The sequence below is a fragment of the Homarus americanus genome, unplaced genomic scaffold (assembly GCF_018991925.1).
Source record: "Homarus americanus isolate GMGI-L3 unplaced genomic scaffold, GMGI_Hamer_2.0 scaffold31813, whole genome shotgun sequence".
NCBI classification, from domain to species: Eukaryota; Metazoa; Arthropoda; class Malacostraca; order Decapoda; family Nephropidae; genus Homarus; species Homarus americanus.
Window position 1 is genome coordinate 26,633 of NW_024739043.1, and position 26,796 is coordinate 53,428.

Below are 26,796 nucleotides of genomic sequence, written 5' to 3' on the forward strand. Positions count from 1 at the left end.
ATCTTTAAATAATTCTTTCATTTCTTAGATCACTTGATAATTCACTGAGATTATCGTCCTTTGAATCTGGAAGTGATAATTTGCTTGTTTCACCGTTAACGACAATGAAAGAATCCATCGCCTACAATCCTCCAGGTTAGGCAGATGTGATGAAACAAATGTAGTCACATAAGAACATAAGAATGGAGGAAACTGCAGCGGGCATGTGGGCCCATACTGCTACACCCAACCCCTATTGCTCATATATCCATCCAACCTATGTTTGAAGCTACCCAGCGTATTTGTTAATGATGATATTTGGTAACTTGTTCCACTCATCCACTACTCTGTTTCCCAACCAGTGTTTACCTATTTCACGCCTAAATCTAAATTTGTCTAATTTAGAACCATTGAATTGTTACGAGTTCGCTCCCGGTTGGATAGTTTGAGTACCTTTGTAATGTCCCCTTTGTTTAGCCCTGACTTCCATTTATACACCTCCATCATATCGCCCTCACTTGGATGTCTCTTAGGTGGTGTCTGCTACGAATGAAAAGTTTTGAAACTTATCAAATATTCCCTCAACAATCTCTTCTCTTCTCTTTTTTTTTCCAATAACCAATTTATTTTTTAGCATTTCTATCTTTGGTGGCGAGACAGAAGGATGAATCAATGGACCCTGTATCGGTAAATTAAGTTGATTTAGCGGCCTAAATATCTACCGTGTATGTCAGTTTTGAAATCCAGTCAGTATTGTTTATCAACTTTGCTGGCTCGGATTAAAACGACCCCCCACAAAAAAATAATAAATAAGAAAAATTATAATTTTCTCCAGTTGAAGAGCTGGGGACAACACCGCTCCACGCCTTTACCATATCACTCCAGTATGCAGTTGAAGGTGTAATACTGATACTCCCATCTCCACATATTGACTACTTTTATACATTCAGACAGTTCACGGACTATCTGTTTGTTTGTAGGCTTTTCCTGGTGTGTATCCTGAAAAGCAGCATTTACAACAGTGCGAATTCTTTCAGTGACCGCGGAGTACACGCCCGTCATTCCAGTACAAAGAACCAGCAACACAGTCTATACCAGGTCGTTCTCTGATAAACACTCATCTCATCAATAACCTGGAGTATCTCGGAAGCTGGTGTGTGTTTGTGTGTGTGTGTAACGCCATGATGTTCCCAGCCATGCAAAACATCCACAAGTACTTTCTCCTCGTTGACGTATGAAACCCTGACAGTATGGCACCATTATGGTACCATTAAAGCATAACAGTTTTCCTCGAACTTGCCGGCCGCTTTACCTATACTTCTCTCAAGACTCTCACAGTTCCACTATGCTCGCCTTCCTGCCAACTGAATAGTGCATAATATAAAAGGTTAATACATAAATTCTATACATAGCTCTTAACCCATTATTTGTTGGTAAGAAATACTGAATGGTCACAATCTACTCAGTGAGATGACGCCTCTTTGTTAGTGGTTTTAATATATATATATTTTTTGAAACTGTGAGTACCACCATTACACCGTTGAAACTTCTACCAGTAATAAACAGTTATTTCACCAGTCCTAACACCGTCTCTGGAAGCTTCTACCAGTCATGAAAAATTAGCTCCACCAGTCATAATACCCTCTCCACCCCGACCTCTCAACCAATCGTGAACAGTTAACTCCACCAGTCAGCTATAAACCCTCTGGACAGTTATAAGTGGAAGAAAATTCACAAATTGCGTTAAAAAATAACACGTCAATCATAGACCAATATTCTGGTGTCTCACGACTTGACCCTGACCTTATGAATGACTAATTTACAACAATAGTTACCAATGTCTCGCTGTTATCTGCTCAGGGTACAGTCACCCAAAAAGTCTTGTCGCAAACCATAAACTCCGAGATTCAGACTCTGAATCGAAGCATTTATGGACAGAATAATGTATCAGTGTCTACTGCTTGGCCTACGAGTCTGAATCGTGGTTCGCGACAGACTTGGGTGACTGTACATCAGGTGAGCAGGTGAGTGTGACTGTAAAGCAGGGGAGAGGTAGGTAGGGGTGGTGGGATGGGGGTAGGGGTGGTGATGAGGGGTAGGGGTGGTGATGAGGGGGGGGTAGGGGTGGTGATGACGGGGTAGGGGTGGTGATGAGGGGGTAGGGGGTGGGTGATGAGGGGGTAGGGGTGGTGATGAGGGGGTAGGGGTGGTGATGAGGGGTAGGGGTGGTGGATGACGGGTAGGGGGGTGATGAGGGGTAGGGGTGGTGATGAGGGGTAGGGGGGGTGGTGATGACGGGGTAGGGGGTGGTGATGAGGGGGGTAGGGGTGTGATGACGGGGTAGGGGTGGTGATGAGGGGGTAGGGGTGGTGATGAGGGTGTTAGGGGTGGGATGATGGGGTAGGGGGTGATGAGGGGTAGGGGTGGTGGATGAGGGGGTAGGGTGGTGATGAGGGGGTAGGGGGTGGTGATGAGGTGTTAGGGGTGGTGATGAGGTGTTAGGGGTGGTGATGAGGGGTAGGGGTGGTGATGAGGGGGTAGGGTGGTGATGAGGGGGTAGGGGTGGTGATGAGGTGGTAGGGGTGGTGATGAGGGGGTAGGGGTGGTGATGAGGTGGTAGGGGTGATGAAAATTATAATAATAATAATAATTAACGGTTTATTGAAAGAGCATGGCAGCCAGAAGGCTGAAAATATACAGTTACATAATTGAGGAATGGGTCTCTTGATTGACAAATAATATACAATTAACATAAGTGATATAAATATGATATATAATAACTAGGTGGGGAGAAGGTCATACTACAGGGCGTTTCAATATAGTGACAGTGGAAAAAGTGAAGATTGACTAGGAGTGAACACACTGGTTGATTATAGGTTGTTGATAATTTTTACAATGGTTGGGACTGGGCTGTTCTCATAACGAACAGTACGTGCGCGTATGGGCTGGGTGCGGTTGTGGTGTCGAACAGCAATTCTCGGACGAAGGATCTCGGGTGGTAGTAAGAGCTGGTATCGAGGATGGTGCAGAAGTCAACTAAATTTGCAGATGAGGTCGTGGTGATGGTCAGAGAGAGCCGAGAGGGTCAATGTGTTGAGCGCTTCTTGATATGTGGAGTAGGAAGGGGAGAGAATAATCTTGCATGCCCTTTTTTGCACTTTTTCTAGGTGTTTACGTTGCGTGGCATTTAGGGAGGAAGACTAGGCAGGGGAGGCATAGATGAGCTTGGGAAGTATGAATGTTGAGTAAACACTGAGGAGCTTGGGCGCAGGGGGCGCTGGTGGTAGAGCGGTACCGCTCTTGCCTCGCAAGCGAGATGTCACGGGTTCGATTCCCGGGCCGGTGGAAGTTGTTTGGACATACTTCCTAGCCCCCATTAGTCCCTGTTCACCTAGCAGTAAAGTAGGAACCTGTTGTAAATCGAAAGTTGCGAATTCAGTTCAGGAGTTGTTGAGCTTCAACAACTTGATGATATAAAACCATTGACTCTTCAGGCTTCACGCCCTTGACTCTTCAGGCTTCTACGCTCTTGACTCTTCAGGCTTCTACGCCCATAACTCATGAGACATAAAGGCAAGCATGAACTAGCATGCTTCCTGTTGGGCGCTGTAAACGCTTCTGCGCTTCACCTACACAAGGATGTAGGGGTGCCCAAAAAAAGCTTGGGCGCAGGAACCTGAGGGACTTGAGTCGGCGGAGGAGGTGGAGATGGAAACTGGTGGATTTGGCAACTTCACTGACGTGTGTTTTCCAATTTAGTTTGTTGTCTTTGGTGACGCCGAGGAGCTTAGTGGCGTCTACAACCTGGAGTGTGTTGGGTCATAAAGTAATGGAAGGGGGTGGGACAACGTCGGAGGAGAGGTTGATGTGCATAACCATGGTCTTGGTATGGTTAATGGTGAATTGGTTGTTGGTGGCCCAATTTTGGAAACTGTTCAATAAATCCTTGAGGGCGTTATAGTCGGGATCCGAGTTGTTGATACTGATCCCAATGCTGGAGTCGTCGACATATTTCCAGCGAGCAGGGGTTTCTTTTTGGGCATCATTGATAAGCATAAGGAAGCAGATCGGTCCCATCTTGGCCTTTGGGGGACGCCATAGGCGAGTGACAGAAAAGTGGAGACAGCCCCTCGGAAGCGTACAGTTTGGCGTCGGTCACTAAGGAAGTCTGTAAGCCATGGTATAAGACCTCTTCAAAACCCGAGGTCGATAGCTTTGGTGATGATTAAATTGTGGTCGACTTTGGTGAAGTCAATGAAGGCCTCAGCCACAGATGTTTTTGTTTTCAGATGGCGGTATATGTAGTCGAGAAAGCTGACAAGACAGTGAGTGATGGAGGAAGTTTTCATATTGCCAAACTGCTGAGGATCTATGGCGCCTGCAATATCAGCATAGGCCCAGTCAAACACGAAACTTTCATAGATTAGGCTGGGTATTGGGGTGATGGCAATGTGTCATAGCTCATTTAGAGTTATGTGCTGGCTGACTTGGGCACTGGTGACACATATGAGGTCTTCCAGTCAGCTGGGCATCTTGGTTGGTTAAGGGAAGCACTGATGATGGAGCAGGAGGGTTTAGCTAGCTCCAGGGAGAACTCATTGTAGAGTTTCATCGGTAAGTCAATGGGGGTGGTGGAACTCTTTAACTTCAGTTTGTCCATCAGCTCTGCTACTTCAAACTCTTCTGCTAAGTCAGTGGGAAAGGGAGCAATGTGGGGAGGAGCAGTTATGAAGGGGTGGGGGAGCAGTAATGAGGGTAGGGGAGCAGTAATGAAGGGGTGGGGAGCAGTAATGAAGGGGTAGGGGGAACAGTAATGAGTGAGGTAAGAGTTGCTATAGCCATAATTTCTGAATCACCATCACAGAAATAATAAAAATAAAATCAGTAAAAACACTTAATGACTTACCTGGCGTCTCACTATTGTCTTGGAAACATTAATAAATAACAATAATTCAATCTTTTCTGCTTTATTTTTCTTCTCTTTTATTTTCTGGATTTCTCTCTCATTTTCCTTCATTTATCTTTGTTTCTTCGTCTTGTGATTATTATTATTGTGTTTATTTCTAATTGTTTGATTATTTATGTTTGTGTGTCTGCTGTTTGTCTGCATGTATCTGTTGGTTGTCTGTGTCTGCTGTTTGTCTGCATGTATCTGTTGGTTGTCTGTGTGTCTGCTGTTTGTCTGCATGTATCTGTTGGTTGTCTGTGTGTCTGCTGTTTGTCTGCATGTATCTGTTGGTTGTCTGTGTGTCTGCTGTTTGTCTGCATGTATCTGTTGGTTGTCTGTGTGTCTGCTGTTTGTCTGCATGTATCTGTTGGTTGTCTGTGTGTCTGTTTGTCTGCATGTATCTGTTGGTTGTCTGTGTGTCTGCTGTTTGTCTGCATGTATCTGTTGGTTGTCTGTGTGTTTATTGTTAAAATATTGTGTCAAGAAATGTTTTGTGTGAGTAACAATTGATTTCTTCAGTGAAAAATAAGACAGAAAAAAGAGACAGAGAGGATATGAAATATGCGAAACAGACAGACAGACAGACAGACAGACAGACAAGCAGACAGGCAGGCAGACAGACAGACAGATAGAGAGACATAGCTGACATTTTCACATCAGGGCGTTGTCTCAGCAGCTGAGAAGGTCAACAAAGGAATAATCGTTTACCCTTTAAAAGTTTTATTTTCATGTTGAAGACCTGACACATCAAGGCTGGAGGAGGAACAACCATGACACACATCAAGGCTGGAGGAGGAACAACCATGACACACATCAAGGCTGAGAGAACAACCATGACACACATCAAGGCTGGAGGAGGAACAACCATGACACACATCAAGGCTGGAGGAGGAACAACCATGACAACATCAAGGCTGGAGGAGGAACAACCATGACACACATCAAGGCTGGAGGAGGAACAACCATGACACACATCAAGGCTGGAGGAGGAACAACCATGACACACACTGCTGGAGGAGGAACAACCATGACACACATCAAGGCTGGAGGAGGAGGAGCAACCATGACACACATCAAGGCTGAGGAGGAACAACACAGACACACATTAAGGCTGGAGGAGGAACAACCATGACACAGCTAATGCTGGAGGAGGAGGAACAACCATGACACACATCACAGGCTGGAGGAGAACAACCATGACACACATCAAGGCTGGAGGAGGAACAAACCATGACACACATCAAGGCTGGAGGAGGAGGAACAACCATGACACACATCAAGGCCGGGAGGAGAACAACCATGACACACATCAAGGCTGGAGGAGCACAACCATGACACACATCAAGGCTGGAGGAGGAGGAACAACCATGACACACATCAAGGCTGGAGGAGGAACAACCACACACACATCAAGGCTGGAGGAGGAACAACCATGACACACATCAAGGTTGAGGAGGAACAACCATGACACACATCAAGGCTGGAGGGAGGGAACAACCATGACACACATCAAGGCTGGAGGAGGAACAACCATGACACACATCAAGAATCAAGGCTGGAGGAGGAGGAACAACCATGACACACATCAAGGCTGGAGGAGAACAACAACATCAAGGAGGAGGAACAACCATGACACACATCAAGGCTGGAGGAGGAACAACCATGACACACATCAAGGCTGGAGGAGGAACAACCAAGACACATCAAGGCTAGGAGGAGGAACAACCATGACACACATCAAGGCTGGAGGAGGAACAACCATGACACACATCAAGGAGGAGGAGGAACAACCATGACACACATCAAGGCTGGAGAGGAGGAACAACCATGACACACATCAAGGCTGGAGGAGGAAACAACCATGCACACATCAGGCTGGAGGAGGAACAACCATGACACACATCAAGGGAGGAGGAACAACCATGACACATCAGGCTGGAGGAGGAACAACCATGACACACATCGCTGGAGGAGGAACAACCATGACACACATCAAGGCTGGAGGAGACCCGGAGACACAGGAGAACAACCTGACACACATCAAGGCTGGAGGAACAACCTGACACACATAAGGGGAGGAGGAACAACCATGACACATCAAGGCTGGGAGGAACAACCGCACACATCAAGGCTGGGGGGAACAACCATGACACATCAAGGCTGGGGAGGAGGAGAACAACCATGACACATCAAGGCTGGAGGAGGAACAACCATGACACACATCAAGGCTGGAGGAGGAACAACCATGACCATCAAGGCTGGAGGAGAGAACATGACACACATCAAGGCTGGAAGGAGGAGGAGGAACAACCACACACATCAAGGCTGGAGGGAAACAACCATGCACACATCAAGGCTGGAGGAGGAACAACCATGACACATCAAGGCTGGAGGAGAGGAGGAGGACAACCATGACACACATCAAGGCTGGAGGAGGAGACAACCATGACACATCAAGGCTGGAGGAGGACAACCATGACACACATCAAGGCTAGGAAGGAAGAAACAGACACACATCAAGGCTGGAGGAGAACAACTGCACACATCAAGGCTGGAGGAGGAACAACCATGACACTCAAGGCTGGAGGAGAACAACCATGACCTACACATCAAGGCTGGAGGGAGAACAACCATGACACACATCAAGGCTGGAGAACAACCAAGGAGGAACAACCATGACACACAAGGCTGGAGGAGAACAACCATGACACATCAGGCTGGAGGAGGAGGAACAACCATGACACATCAAGGCTGGAGGAGAACAACCATGACACATCAAGGCTGGAGGGAGCAACCGACACATCAGGCTGGAGGAGGAACAACCATAGACACATCAGGCTGGAGGAGGAGGAACAACTGACACACATCAAGGCTGGAGGAGGAACAACCATGACACATCAAGGCTGGAGGAGGAACAACCATGACACACATCAAGGCTGGAGGAGGACACAAGGCTGGAGGAACAACCATGACACATCAAGGCTGGAGAAACAACCATGACACACATCAAGGCTGGAGGAGAACAACCATGACACACATCAAGGCTGGAGGAACAACCATGACACACATCAAGGCTGGAGGAACAACCATGACACATCAAGGCTGGAGGAGGAACAACATGACACATCAAGGCTGGGGAGGAGGAGAACAACCATGACACACTCAGGCTGGAGGAGGAACAACATGACACATCAAGGGCGAGGAGCAACCATGACACATCAAGGCTGGAGGAGAACAACCGCACATCAGGCTGGGGAGAACAACCACACACATCAAGGCTGGGAGGAACAACCATGACACATCAAGGCTGGAACATCAAGCTGGAGGAGGAACAACCATGACACACACACTGGAGGAGGAGGAACAACATGACACATCAAGGCTGGAGGAGGGAGAACAACCATGACACATCAAGGCTGGAGGAACAACCTGACACACATCAAGGCTGGAGGAGGAGGAACAACAGCACATCAAGGCTGGAGGGGAGGAGGAACAACCATGACACATCAAGGCTGGAGGAGGAGCAACCATGACCACATCAAGGCTGGAGGAGGGAACAACCATGACACATCAAGGCTGGAGGAGGAGGAACAACCATGACACATCAAGGCTGGAGGAGGAAAACCACACATAAGCTGAGGGCATGACACATCAAGGCTGGAGGAGAACAACCATGACACACACACAAGGCTGGAGGAGGAACAACCTGACACACCATCAAGGGAGGAACATCAAGGCTGGAGGAGGAACACCATGACACACATCAAGGCTGGAGGAGGACAACCATGACACACATCAAGGCTGGAGAGAACCATGACACACAAAGGCTGGAGGAAACAACCCAGCACACATCAAGGCTGGAGGGAGGAGGAACAACCATGACACACATCAAGGCTGGAGGAGGAGGAACAACATGACACATCAAGGCTGGAGGAGAACAACCATGACACACATCAAGGCTGGAGGAGGAACAACCATGACACACATCAAGGCTGGAGGAGGAAACACCATGACACACACATCAAGGCTGGAGGAGGAGGAGGAACAACCATGACACACATCAAGGTGGAGGAGGAACAACCATGACACACATCAAGGCTGGAGGAGGAACAACTATGACACACATCAAGGCTGGAGGAGGAACAACCATGACACACATCAGCTGGAGGAGGAGAGGAGGAGGAGGAACAACCATGACACACATCAAGGCTGGAGGAGGAGGAGGAGGAGGAGGAAACAACCATGACATCACGCTGGAGGAGGAGGAGGAACAACCATGACACACACATCAGGCTGAGGAGGAACAACCATGCACACACACCAAGGCTGGAGGAGGAGGAACAACCATGACACACATCAAGGCTGGAGGAGGAGGAGGAGGAGAGGACAACCATGACACATCAAGGCTGAGGAGGAGGAACACCATGACACATCAAGGCTGAGGAGGAACCAGACACACATCAAGGCTGGGAGGAGGAACAACCATACACACATCAAGGCTGGAGAAGGAACATGACACACATCAAGGCTGGAGGAGGAACAACCATGACACACATCAAGGCTGGAGGAGAACAACCATGACACACATCAAGGCTGGAGGAGGAACAACCATGACACACACGCTGAGGAGGAACAACAGACACACATCAGGCTGGAGGAGGAACAACTATGACACACATCAAGGCTGGAGGAGGAACAACCATGACACACATCAAGGCTGGAGGAGGAACAACTACACACATCAAGGCTGGAGGAGGAACAACCATGGACACACATCAAGGCTGAGGAGGAACAACCATGACACACACAAGGCTGGGAGGAGGAACAACCATGACACACATCAAGGCTGGAGGAGGAGGAGGAGGAGGAGGACAACCATGACACACATCAAGGCTGGAGGAGGAGGAACAACCATGACACACATCAAGGCTGGAGGAGGAGGAACAACCATGACACACATCAAGGCTGGAGGAGGAACAACCATGACACACACTCAAGAGGAGGAGGAGGAACAACCATGACACACATCAAAGGAGGAGGAACAACCATGACACACATCAAGGCTGGAGGAGGAGGAACAACCATGACACACATCAAGGCTGGAGGAGGAACAACCATGACACACATCAAGGCTGGAGGAGGAACAACCATCACATCAAGGCTGGGAGGAGGAACAACCATGACACACATCAAGGCTGGAGGAGGAACAAACATGACACACATCAAGGCTGGAGGAGGAACAACCATGACACACATCAAGGCTGGAGGAGGAGAGGAGGAGACAACCATGACACACATCAAGGCTGGAGGAGGAGGAACAACCATGACACACATCAAGGCTGGAAGAGGAGGAACAACCATGACACACATCAAGGCTGGAGGAGGAACAACCATGAACACACATCAAGGCTAGAGGAGGAGAGGAACAACCATGACACACATCAAGGCTGGAGGAGGAACAACCATGACACACATCAAGGTGGAGGAGGAACAACCATGACACACATCAAGGCTGGAGGAGGAACAACACATGACACATCAAGGCTGGAGGAGGAACAACATGACACACACCAAGGAGGGAGAGGAACAACCATGACACACATCAAGGCTGGAGGAGGAACAACCATGACACACATCAAGGCTGGAGGAGAACAACCATGACACACATCAAGGCTGGAGGAGGAACAACCATGACACACATCAAGGCTGGAGGAGGAACAACCATGACACACATCAAGGCTGGAGGAGGAGGAACAACCATGACACACATCAAGGCTGGAGGAGGAGGAACGACACACATCAGCTGGAGGAGGAACAACCATGACACACATCAAGGTGCTGGAGGAGGAGGAACAACCATGACACACATCAAGGCTGGAGGAGGAACAACCATGACACACATCAAGGCTGGAGGAGGAACAAACCATGACACACATCAAGGCTGGAGGAGGAACAACCATGACACACATCAAGGCTGGAGGAGGAACAACCATGACACACATCAAGGCTGGAGGAGGAGGAACAACATGACACACATCCAGGGAGGAGGAACACAAGACACACATCAAGGCTGGAGGAGGAACAACCATGACACACATCCAGGCTGGAGGAGGAACAAACCATGACACACATCAAGGCTGAGGAGGAGGAACAGTGACACACATCCAGGTTGAGGAGGAACAACCATGACACACATCAAGGCTGGAGGAGGAACAACCATGACACACATCCAGGCTGGAGGAGGAACAACCATGACACACATCCAGGCTGGAGGAGGAGGAACAACAGTGACACACATCAAGGCTGGAGGAGGAGGAACAACCATGACACACATCAAGGCTGGAGGAGGAACAACCATGACACCATCCAGGGTGGAGGAGGAACAACCATGACACACATCAAGGCTGGAGGAGGAGAACAACAGTGACACACATCCAGGCTGGAGAGGAACAACCATGACACACATCAAGGCTGGAGGAGGAACAACCATGACACACATCCAGGCTGGAGGAGGAACAACCATGACACTCATCAAAGCTGGAGGAGGAACAACCATGACACACATCAAGGCTGGAGGAGGAACAACAGACACACATCCAGGCTGGAGGAGAACAACCATGACACTCATCAAGGTTGGAGGAGGAACAACAGAGACACATCCAGGCTGGAGAGGAACAACCATGACACCATCAAAGCTGGAGGAGGAACAACCATGACACACATCAAGGCTGGAGGAGGAACAACCATGACACACATCAAGGCTGGAGGAGGAGGAGGAACAACCATGACACACATCAAGGCTGGAGGAGAGGAGAACAACCATGACACACATCCAGGCTGGAGGAGGAACAACCATGACACACACAAGGCTGGAGGAGGAACAAACCATGACACACATCAAGGCTGAGGAGGAACAACCATGACACACATCAAGGCTGGAGGAGGAGAATAACCATGACACACATCCAGGCTGGAGGAGGAACAACCATGACACACATCAAGGCTGGAGGAGGAACAACCATGACACACAAAAGGGGGAGGAGGAACAACCATGACACACATCAAGGTTGAGGAGGAACAACCATGACACACATCAAGGCTGGAGGAGGAACAACAGTGACACACATCGAGGCTGAGGAGGAACAACCATGACACTCATCAAAGCTGGAGGAGGAACAACCATGACACACAAGTCTGGAGGAGGAGGAGACAACCATGACACACATCAGGCTGGAGGAGGAGGAGAACAACCATGACACACATCAAGGCTGGAGGAGGAAAACCATGACACACATCAAGGCTGAGGAGGAGGAGGAACAACAATCATCCAGGCTGGAGGAGGAGGAGGAACAACCATGACACACATCAAGGCTGGAGGAGGAGGAGGAACAACCATGGTTTACTTCCTGTTGGTGCATCTTATAAGCTCTCTTGGGATGTTTGGCTAGTCAACAATAAGAAATCAATGATGATGATGATGATGATGATGATGATGATGATGATGATAGACTACAGACTACATTACTCTCATCAGAACCTGCATGAAGGGCCTGGCTCTCGGTCTCCTGTGAGGTGCGGTCTAAGGAAACATCTTATACTACACCCCCGATGACTCACACGGAAATGTGGTTAGTCAGAGGAAATTTTTATGAGTAAGGAATAAACTTTTACTCATAATGTTCGAAAGAGTCGAGGATTAATTTTGACTCATAATTTTTTCAATGAGTAAAATGACACAGTTGGGATACTCATAAGGTTATATATGCGGATGAAATAATAAACGTTTACTCATAACATTTTAATTGAATAAAAAGGAAACATTTACTCATGATGTTTTAATATGAGTAAGGTATAAACATTTACTCATAATGTTTTAAATGAATACAAAATAAACAGTTACTCATAATTTTTTCATTAAATGGACAAAAAGTAAAATTCATAGTTTTTACACGCAACTTTTATGAACGTATTATATGGAGAGGAAAGAGGCAGACAGACAGACAGAGAATGAAGAATGTTGATGCAATATCGTATCAAGTCAAATCAGTAAGACAATTATCCAACAACACCTATAAGTTGTCCTCATAATGTAGCTGCCGTGGCTTCAGTGTTTTACGTGCACAATAGTTCCTTCCTCACAGCACGGGTCATTTACCTCACCCAAGAAGAAATATATTATGGCTATTTTAACTTTAGATTTATATTGCTGGAGATATACTGTAGAGAGTTCTGATTGACGACCGACTTGAGAGGGATGGAGGGAGAGAGAGAGAGAGAGAGTCATAAAAACGCAAGCAGAATTATTTAACTCTCCTAATATTCTTCGCCATAGTTGATGGAATGGTTCAGCCGCTCGACACATCCATCTTGGTAATGTAATCGTAAATATCTGACATGATGATAAAACAACAACTTAAATCCATGGTATTTTACAGCACATGAGATGCAGTTCATAACAAAATGTAAACAATGTGTAACAATACAGTATTATTGCAGAAAGTCTATATCATCCAGCCTGGAGCGTTACAGGGCCGGGAGCTGCCACCAACACTGTTTTATTGCTCACAATCCTTCATAAATCTTTGTCTTTCATATTAGTGTTGGTGATAAGGGAATACTATTACAGGAGAGGTTGCAGTTGGTTATATACAGTACATACGTATACACACATGAGCAATATAACTTAACCACTAATACAAGTAGCGCACGCACACACACACACACACACACACACACACACACACACACACACACACACACACACACACACACACACACACACACACACACACACACACACACACACACACACACACACTTTACGACGTCCGCCATATTAACAAGCAAGGTCATAGTCTTTTTATAACTACTAACGTGTAGAGGCGAACAAATATGTAAGTGGATCACCTGATTCTTCTGACACAGAGAGATAATAGATTAAGAACAGTAATCAGTGAGTTAAGGATCTCAATAGACTATCATAAAAGTAAGCACTATGGGTTAGAAGCAGCCAATGTACAGTACAGTATTTATCTATCACAGCCGCTGTTACAGATGCGTCCCTGACGAGGAGACGAGGAGCACGTTATACACCAGCACGGCTGTGACGCCCCCCAGCATGAGGAAGTTACTGAAGGAGGTATTGGTCCCACGGCCGTTGTCGTGGGCTGGGGCGCCATACCCTGGACGCTGCCCTGGTGTCGCTGGGCCTCGCTGGTCTGGAAACAGTGGACCAAAATGATCTTAATCTTGTAGTGAATTTTTGTATAACAACAGCAAGCCTTTTCCTCACCTAATGATAAATGAGGACTCCAAATAGTGAGGACAATCTTGCAAAACAAACATTCACGCGAACTCCACCACCCCTGCACCTGGGAAGAGCTTCAGTTAGGTGTATGTGTGTCTCTCGTGGTTCTTCTGCTTCTCACTGAGGCAGACCAACACCGTTCACTCACAACCAGCTGAAGAGAGAGAGAGAGAGAGAGAGCAGTAGGTAGGTAGAAGGAAGGGAAGGAGAGACAGGAAAGATTTAATTGAATTACACATAAAAAACAACAATGGATCCGAATTTATTGCTGTCAGCGGTGAAACAATTAGACAGGCGAATGGCAACTGCTTGTTACTCCCTCTTCCTTGTCAAATACTGTGAACGAGTGAACAAAATTCAGGATTAAATAAGGGATGAACACCAATTGCAAAGAGGAGGAATTTCATGCTGTGTGTGTGTGTGTGTGTGTGTGTGTGTGTGTGTGTGTGTGTGGTAACAGAAAAAGCGAATAGAAATAATAAAGAAAAGATAATCAGCTGACCACGTGAACAGGGGTGAGAGATACCCACCACAGGCAACCAACATAATATGGGAAGATATGTTCGTGGTGGCTGGCGTCTGTACCTTGAGAACAGACGAAGTGTATCAAGGTGTGACAAGAGGTGAGGGTGGGGACATGGGTCAATGTGGAAGGAATTACAGGTTTTGCTGCTTAACGAGAGAGTGTTTATGTCACACACACACACACACACACACACACACACACACACAGAGTGACAGACAGACAGACAGATAAACAGACAGAAAAAAACACGCTGACAGAAACAAAAAGAAAAGGCGAGAGAGAGTGAGAGAGTGAGAGAGAGACACACGCACAGTAACCCAGTCTCATCATATAACTCTATGCGTCACGAGATTCCCTCAAATAAACACTCCTTGTATTACACTAACCTGAGCGTATAAATAGACTTATAAACAAAGTGTTATACATTAAGTAAACAAGGTAGCCTCCAAGATACATCACCCACGAAGATTCTTCCTTTAAGACACAGTGAATAATAGAATTCTCCGTTGAATAACATATTTTCTCTTCGTCATTCTTATTCATTGTGTCTCAAGAAATTGATGAGGAAAAGACGATAAGACATTTTCGCTTCTGCTATGATATCTTAACACCAGATTAGTTCTAGGTGAAAGGTTAGGTTAGGTTAGGTTAGGTTAGGTTACATAGAGTATCATATTACCTGTGTAAGTGTAAATATTGCTCTCAGTGTCACTACTTACACGGTACAACCTCTCTTTATAACTGTTCTGACCAGAGGAAGAACCAGAATCACTCTAGCATAAAAGAGTGCGTAAAAGAGAGAGAGTTATATTACTTTTAGACTGTCGGTCTGAGGTAGAGAAGGTTGAGTTAAGTGGTTAAGTGAAGTGTGTTCCACGTGGTTAAGTAGAGTGTGCTGTAAGTGGTTAAGTGGAGAGTAATGTAAGTAAGTGGTTAAGTGGATCGTGTTGTAAGTGGTAAGTGGATGTTTAGTGGAAATTGGAGTCTGTTATAAGTGGTTAAGTGAAGTGTGTTTCAAGTAAGTGGTTAAGTGGAATGTTATAAGTGGTTAAGGTATTTGCCCGGGTCACACACGGTGGTGTAATGCGTCTACTGTGGCAGCATTCTGTTAGTGTCAAAGTGCAAGCAATGCTTGCTCCCTCTCGATTTCAGCTGCCGCCGCTGGCTAGCCCTTGTGGTGAACAGGGAAGAACTTGCATAACTCTTCCCCTGCCAGTACACAGCCTCTTCACCATCAAGACTCCTGCTGTGCCTCCTCGTGGCAACACACGGTAACTGGGTGTCTCGTGGGCTCAGGCTAGACCAGCAGGGGATCTCAGAGCAGCAGTGGGCCCCAGAGGGACAGCGCATGGGCCCACTGGCATGTGGACACGTCCTGGCGCTTACCAACCGTTGCCTTGCGGATTAACCATGGCAGGTAAGGGCTACGGGAGTAAACCCCGAACGAAAAATCTGCGGTGGAGCCCCGCATCAGGCAGACATGCTTACAGAGCTCCAACAAGACCCCAACGGCGGTAAAGGTGGAAGACCTGACCAACATGGGAACCCAACGACTACACCGGCAGACGAAGGCAATGCATGATGGACAGGCTACTAAGGCGAAACCCAACAAACTACGCTATCGGCAGTCCATTGCACCTCCCCAGTCGGCAACACTTGCACCACTGGATCGGAAGGGAGAGCCAAGGGGCAGCCTGCGCTCCTGCCTCACCACATAAATCAACTCACGCGCAGCCATCATCCAGCTCATCATACTTCTGATCACCATCAAACTCCTATACCCCCAAAAATCCTAAGGCGACGGACGAATGGCAACGGAGACAGGCAGAGATGACTGCCGGGAGTCTCTAGTCACAGCTCTGCACATGGGCGGCATGGATAAGATGATCGTTTATGCACTAGGATCTAGGCAGGAGTGCAATCCGGTCTTGTCTATGCGACTGAGCAGACTTCTCGAGAACCCACTCTGCTCACCCCACATGGGAAGGGGGCTAGAAAAGGCACCCTAAACATAGCCTGCCAAAAGAACTAACCTGACTCGGTAACCACACCCAGTAAGTCATCCTTATGCAGTCGAAAACACAATCATAATTACAGATACTGACACAAATAAGAATCCTGAAAGAAGAACTGCCCTTGTGACAAAAGAGCTGGTTAGGGATTACATCGACATCGCAGCCATTAGTGAGTCCCGGTTCCCAGCCGAGGGTCGACTCACAGAACGAGGGTCTGGCTATACCATCTTTGGGAAGGGTAAGCCTGCTGCAGATATAAACCGCATTTATCTAGTTGGCTTTGCCATCCGCCAATGCATCCAACATAAGATAACTGATATGTCTGTTGGGACACCTGAGTCCCACTAAATCACTCATGTCAAAACTTCTTCATTAGCCCCAACACTGAATGCAGAGGATGACATCAAGGAGGCCTTTTATGCCGACCTTGACAGAGTGCTAACTGCTGTCACCCAACTTTTGGGTGAGACTGTACGGTACCCTTCACTTGTGCATTTATAGGGCTTCAGGATTTGTGCAGTGTGGCAGCCCTGCGTTTGCTTACATTCAACAGAAGGAACTGCAATATGGAATCAAAGTAAAATAATAGTAAAACAAATATCTCAATGTAATGATTTGTGCAATGTTGATTAGACGAGCCCCTGTAAACGCACTAGTGGAGGGGACTGTACCTATATGGGTGATTTAGAATGTAATGTTGATTGTTGGGAAGATAAAGAAAATTACCTTGAAGACAATGGTTAGAGAGAGAGAGAGAGAGAGAGAGAGAGAGAGAGAGGAGAGAGAGAGAGAGAGAGAGAGAGAGAGAGAGAGGAGATTGGACATGTAGACATTACCTTTGCTCGTAGGACTTGCCGAGGTGGTGTTGGTCTGAGATATCATTAATGCCTTTAGGGTGAAGGAAATTCTGGTACTTCTTGCGATCTGTAGGGTGGGTCAAAGTGATGGGTTAGGTTAGGTTAAGCAAAGTTAGAGTAGGTTGATGTTAGGCTAAGTTAAGTTAGGTTAAGCTTAAGTTAACTTAAACAAAGTTATGTTACGTTGAGATTTGTTTGTTTAAAATTTGATATTTCCGGACACAAATTTCAATAAATATCAATCATTCTACAACTTGTCTCTAAAAAGATTTGACACAAAAATTTACTTTCTAGTTGATCCAATATAAGGAAACCTCAGTCCTCTCAGAAGGGTGAAGGAGGCGACAACTTACCTGTTGAGCCGGAGACCACCTGATGCCCCCGAGTGTTCTTCTCCTCCACCCCCGATTCAACCTCCACCGTAGTCCTGGGCGGCTGGGACTCTGTGGCGGCAGGATGGTCGGCATAATCTCACGCCTGCGAGTATATTTTGATGGGTGAGGTGGGTGAGAGGTGGATGGTGGGTGGTGAGGTGGATGGTGGGTGGTGAGGTGGATGATGGGTGGTGAGGTGGATGATGGGTAGTGAGGTGGATGGTGGGTGGTGAGGTGGATGATGGGTAGTGAGGTGGTGAGGTGGGTGGTCGGACGGGATGGGGAGGCACAGAGATGGGCAAGGAGAAGAGGTGAAAGGCAGAGAGAGGAACCGAGAGAGAGAGGAGCAGGAAGTGGAGGAAGGAGCAGGGAGGAAGGTGGGGCAGGGGGAGAAGGAGAGGCAAAAAGAGAGAGGATGGACAATGAGAGGCAAGAAAGGGGGGAAGGAAGGAGGAAGGAAGGAGAAGAGGAAGGAAGGAGGGAGAGGCAGTAAGAAAGGAGGAGAAGGAGGAGGGAAAGAAGAAAGGAGGGAGAAGGAGAGAAAGGTAAGAAGAGCAGGGAGAAGGAGGAATGAAGGAGAGGCAAGAGGAGGGAGGGAAAGAGAGAAAGAGAGGGGGGAAGGGAGAGGAAGGAAGGAGGGAAAGGGGAGATGAGTTTGGGAAGAAGGAGAGGTAAGGAGAAGGAGGGAAGGAGGAGGAAGGGAAAGAAAGGAGGAGGGGAAGAGGGAACTAAGAGAGCTAGGAAAGGGAGGCATAAAAAAGAGGCAAGGAGAGGGGGTAGGAGAAAGAAGCAGCAAGGAGGTGGGAAGGGCAGGGAGAAGTGAGATGGAGGAGGAGAAGGAGGGAGGAAGGAGAGGAGAGAGGCAGGAAGTAGGGAGGCGAAAAAGCAAAAAAGAGGTAGAAGACGCTGCTCCTTTATATTCAATTTCAGGTAATCACCCAGGGTTCGTCATCAAAGACCATACACCTGCTCACAGCCCGGCCAGGCGACTTTCTAAACTCATTTACTCGACATCATATTTTATTCAGATTAAATGAGTAAAAATATATTACACTTCACACACACACACACACACACACACACACACACACACACACACACACACACACACACACACACACACACACAGTAGATCCTGATTGTACCGTCGGTCTCCTGGCTGTTCTTGGCCACACAGTGATAGGAGCCGAGTCGCTCACCTCCAGCCGCCGTATTCTGAGCCTAGCTGTGGAGCCTGCGAGGATGGGCTGCACCGGCTCCTGTCAGGTGAAGGTGAGTTACTGTCAGGTGAAGGTGAGTTACTGTCAAGTGAAGGTGAGTTACTGTGGGTGAAGGTGAGTTACTGTCAGGTGAAGGTGAGTTACTGTCATGAAGGTGAGTTACTGTCAGGTGAAGGTGAGTTACTGTCGGGTGAAGGTGAGTTACTGTCAGGTGAAGGTGAGTTACTGTCGGTGAAGGTGAGTTACTGTCAGGTGAAGGTGAGTTACTGTCAGGTGAAGGTGAGTTACTGTCAGAAGGTGAGACGTCAAGGTGAGTTACTGTCAGGTGAAGGTGAGTTACTGTCAGTGAAGGTGAGTTACTGTCAGGTGAAGGTGAGTATTGTCGGGTGAAGGTGAGTTACTGTCGGGTGAAGGTGAGTTACTGTCAGGTGAAGGTGAGTTACTGTCAGGTGAAGGTGAGTTACTGTCAGGTGAAGATGAGTTACTGTCAGGTGAAGGTGAGTTACTGTCAGGTGAAGGTGAGTACTGTCAGGTGAAGGTGAGTACTGTCAGGTGAAGGTGAGTTACTGTCAGGTGAAGGTGAGTTACTGTCAGGTGAAGGTGAGTTACTGTCAGGTGAAGGTGAGTTACTGCCAGGTGAAGGTGAGTTACTGTCAGGTGAAGATGAGTTACTGTCGGGTGAAGGTGAGTTACTGTCAGGTGAAGGTGAGTTACTGTCAGGTGAAGGTGAGTTATGTCAGGTGAAGGTGAGTTACTGTCAGGTGAAGATGAGTTACTGGGTGAAGGTGAGTTACTTAGGTGAAGGTGAGTTACTGTCAGGAAGGTGAGTTACTGTCAGGTGAAGGTGAGTTACTGTCAGGTGAAGGTGAGTTACTGTCAGGTGAAGGTGAGTACTGTCGGGTGAAGGTGAGTTACTGTCAGGTGAAGGTGAGTTACTGTCGGTAGGTGAGTTACTGTCAGGTGAAGGTGAGTTACTGTCAGGTGAAGGTGAGTTACTGTTAGGTGAAGATGAGTTACTGTCGGGTGAAGGTGAGTTACTGTCGGTGAAGGTGAGTTGTCAGGTGAAGGTGAGTTACTGTCGGGTGAAGGTGAGTTACTGCAGGTGAAGGTGAGTTACTGTCAGGTGAAGGTGAGTTACTGTCAGGTGAAGGTGAGTTACTGTCAGGTGAAGGTGAGTTACTGGTGTGAAGGTGAGTTACTGTCAGGTGAAGGTGAGTTACTGTCAGGTGAAGGTGAGTTACTGTCAGGTGAAGGTGAGTTACTTCGGGTGAAGGGTGAGTTACTGTCAGGTGAAGGTGAGTTACTGTCAGGTGAAGGTGAGTTACTGTCAGGTGAAGGTGAGTTACTGTCGGTGAAGGTGAGTTACTGTCAGGTGAAGGTGAGTTACTGTCAGGTGAAGGTGAGTTACTGTCAGGTGAAGGTGAGTTACTGTCAGGTGAAGGTGAGTTACTGTCAGGTGAAGGTGAGTTACTGTCAGGTGAAGGTGAGTTACTGTCAGGTGAAGGTGAGTTACTGTGGGTGAAGTAGTTACGTCGTGAAGGTGAGTTACTGTCGGTGAAGGTGAGTTACTGTCAGGTGAAGGTGAGTTACTGTCAGGTGAAGGTGAGTTACTGTCAGGTGAAGGTGAGTTATCAGGTGAAGGTGAGTTACTGTCAGGTGAAGGGAGTTACTGTCAGGTGAAGGTGAGTTACTGTCGGGTGAAGGTGAGTTACTGTCAGGTGAAGGTGAGTTACTGTCAGAAGGTGAGTTAATGGGTGAAGGTGAGTTACTGTCAGGTGAAGGTGAGTTACTGTCAGGTGAAGGTGAGTTACTGTCAGGTGAAGGTGAGTTACTGTCAGGTGAAGGTGAGTTACTGTCAGGTGAAGGTGAGTTACTGTCAGGTGAAGGTGAGTTACTGTCAGGTGAAGGTGAGTTACTGTCAGGTGAAGGTGAGTTACTGTCAGGTGAAGGTGAGTTACTCAGGTGAAGGTGAGTTACTGTCAGGTGAAGGTGAGTTACTGTCAGGTGAAGGTGAGTTACTGTCAGGTGAAGGTGAGTTACTGTCAGGTGAAGGTGAGTTACTGTCAGGTGAAGGTGAGTTACTGTCAGGTGAAGGTGAGTTCTGTCAGGTGAAGGTGAGTTACTGTCAGGTGAAGGTGAGTTACTGTCAGGTGAAGGTGAGTTACTGTCAGGTGAAGGTGAGTTACTGTCAGGTGAAAGTGAGTTGCTGTCGGGTGAAGGGTGAGTTACTGTCAGGTGAAGGTGAGTTACTGTCAGGTGAGGGTGAGTTACTGTCAGGTGAAGGTGAGTTACTGTCAGGTGAAGGTGAGTTACTGTCAGGTGAAGGTGAGTTACTGTCAGGTGAAGATGAGTTACTGTCAGGTGAAGGTGAGTTACTGTCAGGTGAAGGTGAGTTACTGTCGGGTGAAGGCGAGTTACTGTCAGGTGAAGGTGAGTTACTGTCAGGTGAAGGTGAGGTTATGGGCGTTAATATGATCACACACAACTTGTAATAAACTTAAGTATCTTGTGTGTATTAATTAGTGTATACCTTATGGAAATACTTCAGTTAAGTGATAAGGAAATAGAGTAAATGACCTTGATGATATAGTGGTCTAGTGTTTGTTTCTGAAATGTACACTTTAATATTCATTCGTTTATGAAGAAGTTGTAGTTATTGTAGTGAACTGAAAAAAATGTAATGAATAATAATTACATTTTCTGAAGATTTATTAAATTTGGTAAAACTAATGTAACAGTTTTAAGTAATATTGAAACAAGAATACTGAAATAGCAATGTTGATACTCTTAATAATAATAATAATAATGATAATTAACGGTTTATTGAAAAAGTTCTGCAGCCGAAAGGCTGAAAATATACATTGGACATAAATGACATACATACATTGGTGGTTTAACAAAAGCCTTCATTAGAGAAAGGTAAAGGAACATGATGAACATACAGATTAATGTAGGTGTTGAACAGCAAACACGTAGTGTAGTAACTCCCTCCAGATGGTGTTAGGAGGGACCTCGTGGTGTAGTAATTCCTCACAGATGGTGTTATGAGGGCATCGTGGTGTAGTAATTCCCTCATAGATGGTGTTATAGGGGCCTCACGTGGTGTAGTAATTCCTCACAGATGGTGTTATGAGGGGCCTCACGTGGTGTAGTAACTCCTCACAGATGGTGTTATGGGGACTGACGTGGTGTAGTAATTCCTCATAGATGATGTTATGAGGGCCTCACGTGGTGTAGTAACTCCCTCACAGATGGTGTTATGGGGCATCACGTAGTGTACGAATTCCTCACAGATGGTGTTATGAGGCATCGTGGTGTAGTAATTCCTTCACAGATGGTATGAGGACGACGGTGTAGAACTCCCTCACAGATGGTGTTATGAGGGCCTCACGTGATGTAGTAATTCCTCACAGATGGTGTTATGAGGACTTGACGTGGTGTAGTAACTCCCTCACAGATGGTGTTATGAGGGCATCACGTATGTAGTAATTCCTCACAGATGGTGTTATGAGGACTTGACGTGGTGTAGTAATTCCCTCACAGATGGTGTTATAAACCCCTGACGGAGACACGATGATCCTCCCAATACTGGCCAGATTTGTAAATAATATTGATTATGTGTTAAAGGAACATCCTTCCTTAGGCTTTAGTAAGCCTTTATAATATTTATACTGTATATACTTTTCCACTTGCCAGATGATTCTGGTGTCATTGTACAAGGGTACCTAGTGACAGCACTAGGATCCCGCTTCTCTATCAAGGAATAAACAATTGAAATTGAAATTGAATTACTGGTGTTATATGAGTGAGGTGTGCCCAGGCCTTCCTATCGTAGACGGATTAACACATCGCTGGTTGTTGTTGGGTCTCACGGGCCGTTATCACTGGGTACCTGGGACCTCACTGTGTGAAGGTTAACAGGTGACTGTTACTGTTGAGTTGTTCTCACTGACAAGCACTGTTCACCACTGTTCACCTCTGTTTAACACTGGTTCGTTCCTTTCCTAAAATGAAATTGTAACTTCTGGCGAGAACTTGTTGATATTCAGGTGGGGAGGAGGTTCAGGGAGGGTTGGTATGGGCCAACAACAGTTGACCTGTGTGTGTGTGTGTGTGTGTGTGTGTGTGTGTGTGTGTGTGTGTGGTGTCAGCTTTTTATCTGCGAGAGTTTGCAGGACAGATAAGTTAAGGAGGAAGGCTTAAATAAGGCAGGGAGGAGATAACGTCAACACTGCAACCACACCTGATAAATGTACTAAGGTGAGACACAAGGAAGGGGTTGTGAGTGGATAGTAGAGACACAAGGGAGGGGTGAGAGAGACACAAGGGGTGTAGTGGATAGTAGAGACACAAGGGAGGTTGTGAGTGGATAGTAGAGACACAAGGGAGGGGTGGTGAGTGGATAGTAGAGACCAAGGGAAAGGGGAGGGAGGAGAGACACAAGGGGGGGCTGGAGTGGATAGTAGAGACACAAGGGCGGGTTAAGAGTGGATAGTAGAGACACAAGGAAGGGGTTGTGTGGATAGTAGAGACACAAGGGGGGGTTGTGGTGGATGAGTAGAGACACAAGGGAAGGGGTTGTGGAGTGGATAGTAGAGACACAAGGGGAGGGTGGTGAGTGGATAGTAGAGACCAAGGAAGGGAGAGTGGATAGTAGAGACACAAGGAGGGGTTTGAGGGATAGTAGAGACACAAGGGAGGGTGTGGTGGATAGTAAGAGACACAAGGGAGGGGTTGGGTGGATAGTAGAGACACAAGGGGGGTGAGGGATAGTAGAACACAAGGGCGGGCTGGAGTGGATAGTAGAGACACAAGGGAGGGGTTGTGAGTGGATGAGAGACACAGGGAGGGTTGGAGTGGATAGTGGAGACACAAGGAGGGGGCTGTGAGGTGGATAGTAGAGACACAAGGGAGGGGTGGAGTGGATAGTAGAGACACAAGGAGGGGTTGTGAGTGGATAGTAGGAAGCACAAGGGAGGGTGTAGTGGATAGTAGAGACACAAGGAGGGTTGTTAGTGGATAGTAGAGACACAAGGGAGGGTTGTGGTGGATAGTAGAGACACAAGGAGGTGGAGGGATAGTAGAGACACAGGAGGGCTGTTAGTGGATAGTAGAGACCAAGGGAGGGTTGTGAGGGATAGTAGAGACACAAGGAAGGGGTTGTGGTGGATAGTAGAGACACAAGGAAGGGTTGTGAGTGGATAGTAGAGACACAAGGGAGGGGTTGTGGTGGATGTAGAGACACAAGGAAGGGGTGTGAGTGGATAGTAGAGACACAAGGGCAGGGTGTGGAGTGGATAGTAGAGACACAAGGGGGCGGGTTGTGAGTGGATAGTAGAGACACAAGGGAGGGGTTAATGAGTGGATAGTAGAGACCAGAGGAGGGTTGTTAGTGGATAGTAGAGACACAAGGGAGGGTGTGAGTGGATAGTAGAGACACAAGGAGGTTGTGAGTGGATAGTAGAGACACAAGGGAGGGGTTGTGAGTGGATAGTAGAGACACAAGGGAGGGTTGTGGTGGATAGTAGAGACACAAGGGGGCGAGGTTATGGTGGATAGCAGAGACACAAGGGAGGGGTTGTGGTGGATAGCAGAGACACAAGGAGGGGGTTGTGGTGGATAGTAGAGACACAAGGGAGGGTTGTGAGTGGATAGTAGAGACACAAGGGAGGGTTGTGAGTGGATAGTAGAGACACAAGGGAGGGGTGTGTGAGTGGATAGTAGAGACACAGGGGAGGGTTGTGAGTGGATAGTAGAGACACAAGGCGGGTTGGAGTGGATAGTAGAGACACAAGGAGGGGTTGTGAGTGGATAGTAGAGACCAGGGGCCGGGTTGTGAGTGGATAGTAGAGACACAAGGGCCGGTTGTGGTGGATAGTAGACACACAAGGGGCGGGGTGTGGTGGATAGTGAGACACAAGGCGGGTTGTGGTGGATAGCAGAGACACAAGGGAGGGGGGTTGTGGAGTGGATAGTGACACACAAGGGCGGGGTTGTAGAGTGGATAGTAGAGACACAAAGGCGGGGTTGTGAGTGGATAGTAGAGACACAGGGAGGTTATGAGTGGATAGTAGAGACACAAGGGCGGGTTGTGAGTGGATAGTAGAGACACAAGGGCGGGTTGTGGAGTGGATAGTAGACACACAAGGGCGGGTTGTGAGTGGATAGCAGAGACACAAGGGGAGGTTGTGAGTGGATAGTAGACACACAAGGGCAGGGGTTGTGAGTGGATAGTAGAGACACAAGGGCGGGTTGTGAGTGGATAGTAGACACACAAGGCAGGTTAGTGGTGGATAGTAGAGACACAAAGGGCGGGGTTAGTGGATAGTAGACACACAAGGGGCAGGGCTGTGGAGTGGATAGTAGAGACACAAGGAGCGGGTTGTGAGTGGATAGCAGAGACACAAGGAGGGGTTGTGAGTGGATAGTAGAGACACAAGGGCGGGTTGTAGTGGATAGTAGAACAAGGGGGGAGTGGATAGCAGAGACACAAGGGAGGGTTGTGAGTGGATAGTAGACACACAAGGGCGGGGTTGTGAGTGGATAGTAGAGACACAAGGGAGGTGGTGGATAGTAGAGACACAGGGAGGGTTGTGAGTGGATAGTAGACACACAAGGGCGGGTTGTGAGTGGATAGTAGACACACAAGGGCATGTTAGGTTAGGTTATGTTCGGCTAGGTTAGGTTAGGTTAGGTTAGGTAAGTTAAAGCTGTAGGCTAGATTAGGTTAAGCTGTTCGGTTAAGTTAGGTTAAAAAAAATTGGGTTAGATAATGTGAGGTTATTTTAGATTGATTTATGTTGGATTAGGTTTGATTAGGCTAGGTTAGGTTAGGTTAGGTTAGGTTAGGTTAGGTTAGGTTAGGTCAGGTTGGGTTAGGTCAGGTTAGGTTAGAAAGGTTAATCAACAGGTGAAATAAGCCAGGGTACGTAATCTTCAGGTGATCAGCAAACGCCACCTGAATCTTTAAGACGACTAAACCTGAGGACATTGAGTTGCACCTTGACCTTGCTGTAATGATCATGAGAGACAATCGCTTCACCTTCACACCTCTATATCTAGCCACCTACAAAAGTGTGTGTGTGTGTGTGTGTGTGTGTGTGTGTGTGTGTGGGCTGCCTAAAACGGTGAAGGCAGCAATCCTCCAGAAGAGGTTTTAACACTAATGATCTGGAGGATCCAATGATAGCACATGCCTTCAGAGAACAGGTCGTACAGGGGCTGATAAACAACCCGACAAAGAACAACCCAAATCCCAGTGCCGAATGGGATATTCTCAACACTATCATGGCAAAAACCTACAGAGACCCTCGGCCAGATCGAGAGAATACACCAGGACTGGTTTGATGAAAATGACCCGGTAATCAATATACTCATCGATGATAAACGTGCTGCTTTAAGTGACTGGCAGAACAACCCTCAGTCTCGAACCAAACTTTATACCTTCTGCAAGAAAAGGATGGCCCACAGAACTTCGCAATCTAAAGAACGACTGGTTTAAAAATAAAACATGAACACAAAAATTTGCAGATCAGCACAAGATGCACGAATTTTTCAACTCCACCAAATA

The 26,796-nt window shown here is 47.3% G+C and overlaps 1 protein-coding gene across 1 annotated transcript in view; it reads right to left on the bottom strand.

Annotated features, from left to right (window-relative positions):
• Positions 1-17,607: 17,607 nt before the first annotated feature.
• The window catches only part of LOC121874412 (lachesin-like), a 79,322-nt gene continuing 70,133 nt past the window's right edge, over positions 17,608-26,796 (bottom strand). Inside the window, 2 exon segments of the mRNA XM_042378541.1 lie at positions 17,608-17,699; positions 17,986-18,075. Of these exon segments, the coding sequence (XP_042234475.1) occupies positions 17,608-17,699; positions 17,986-18,075 (182 nt within the window).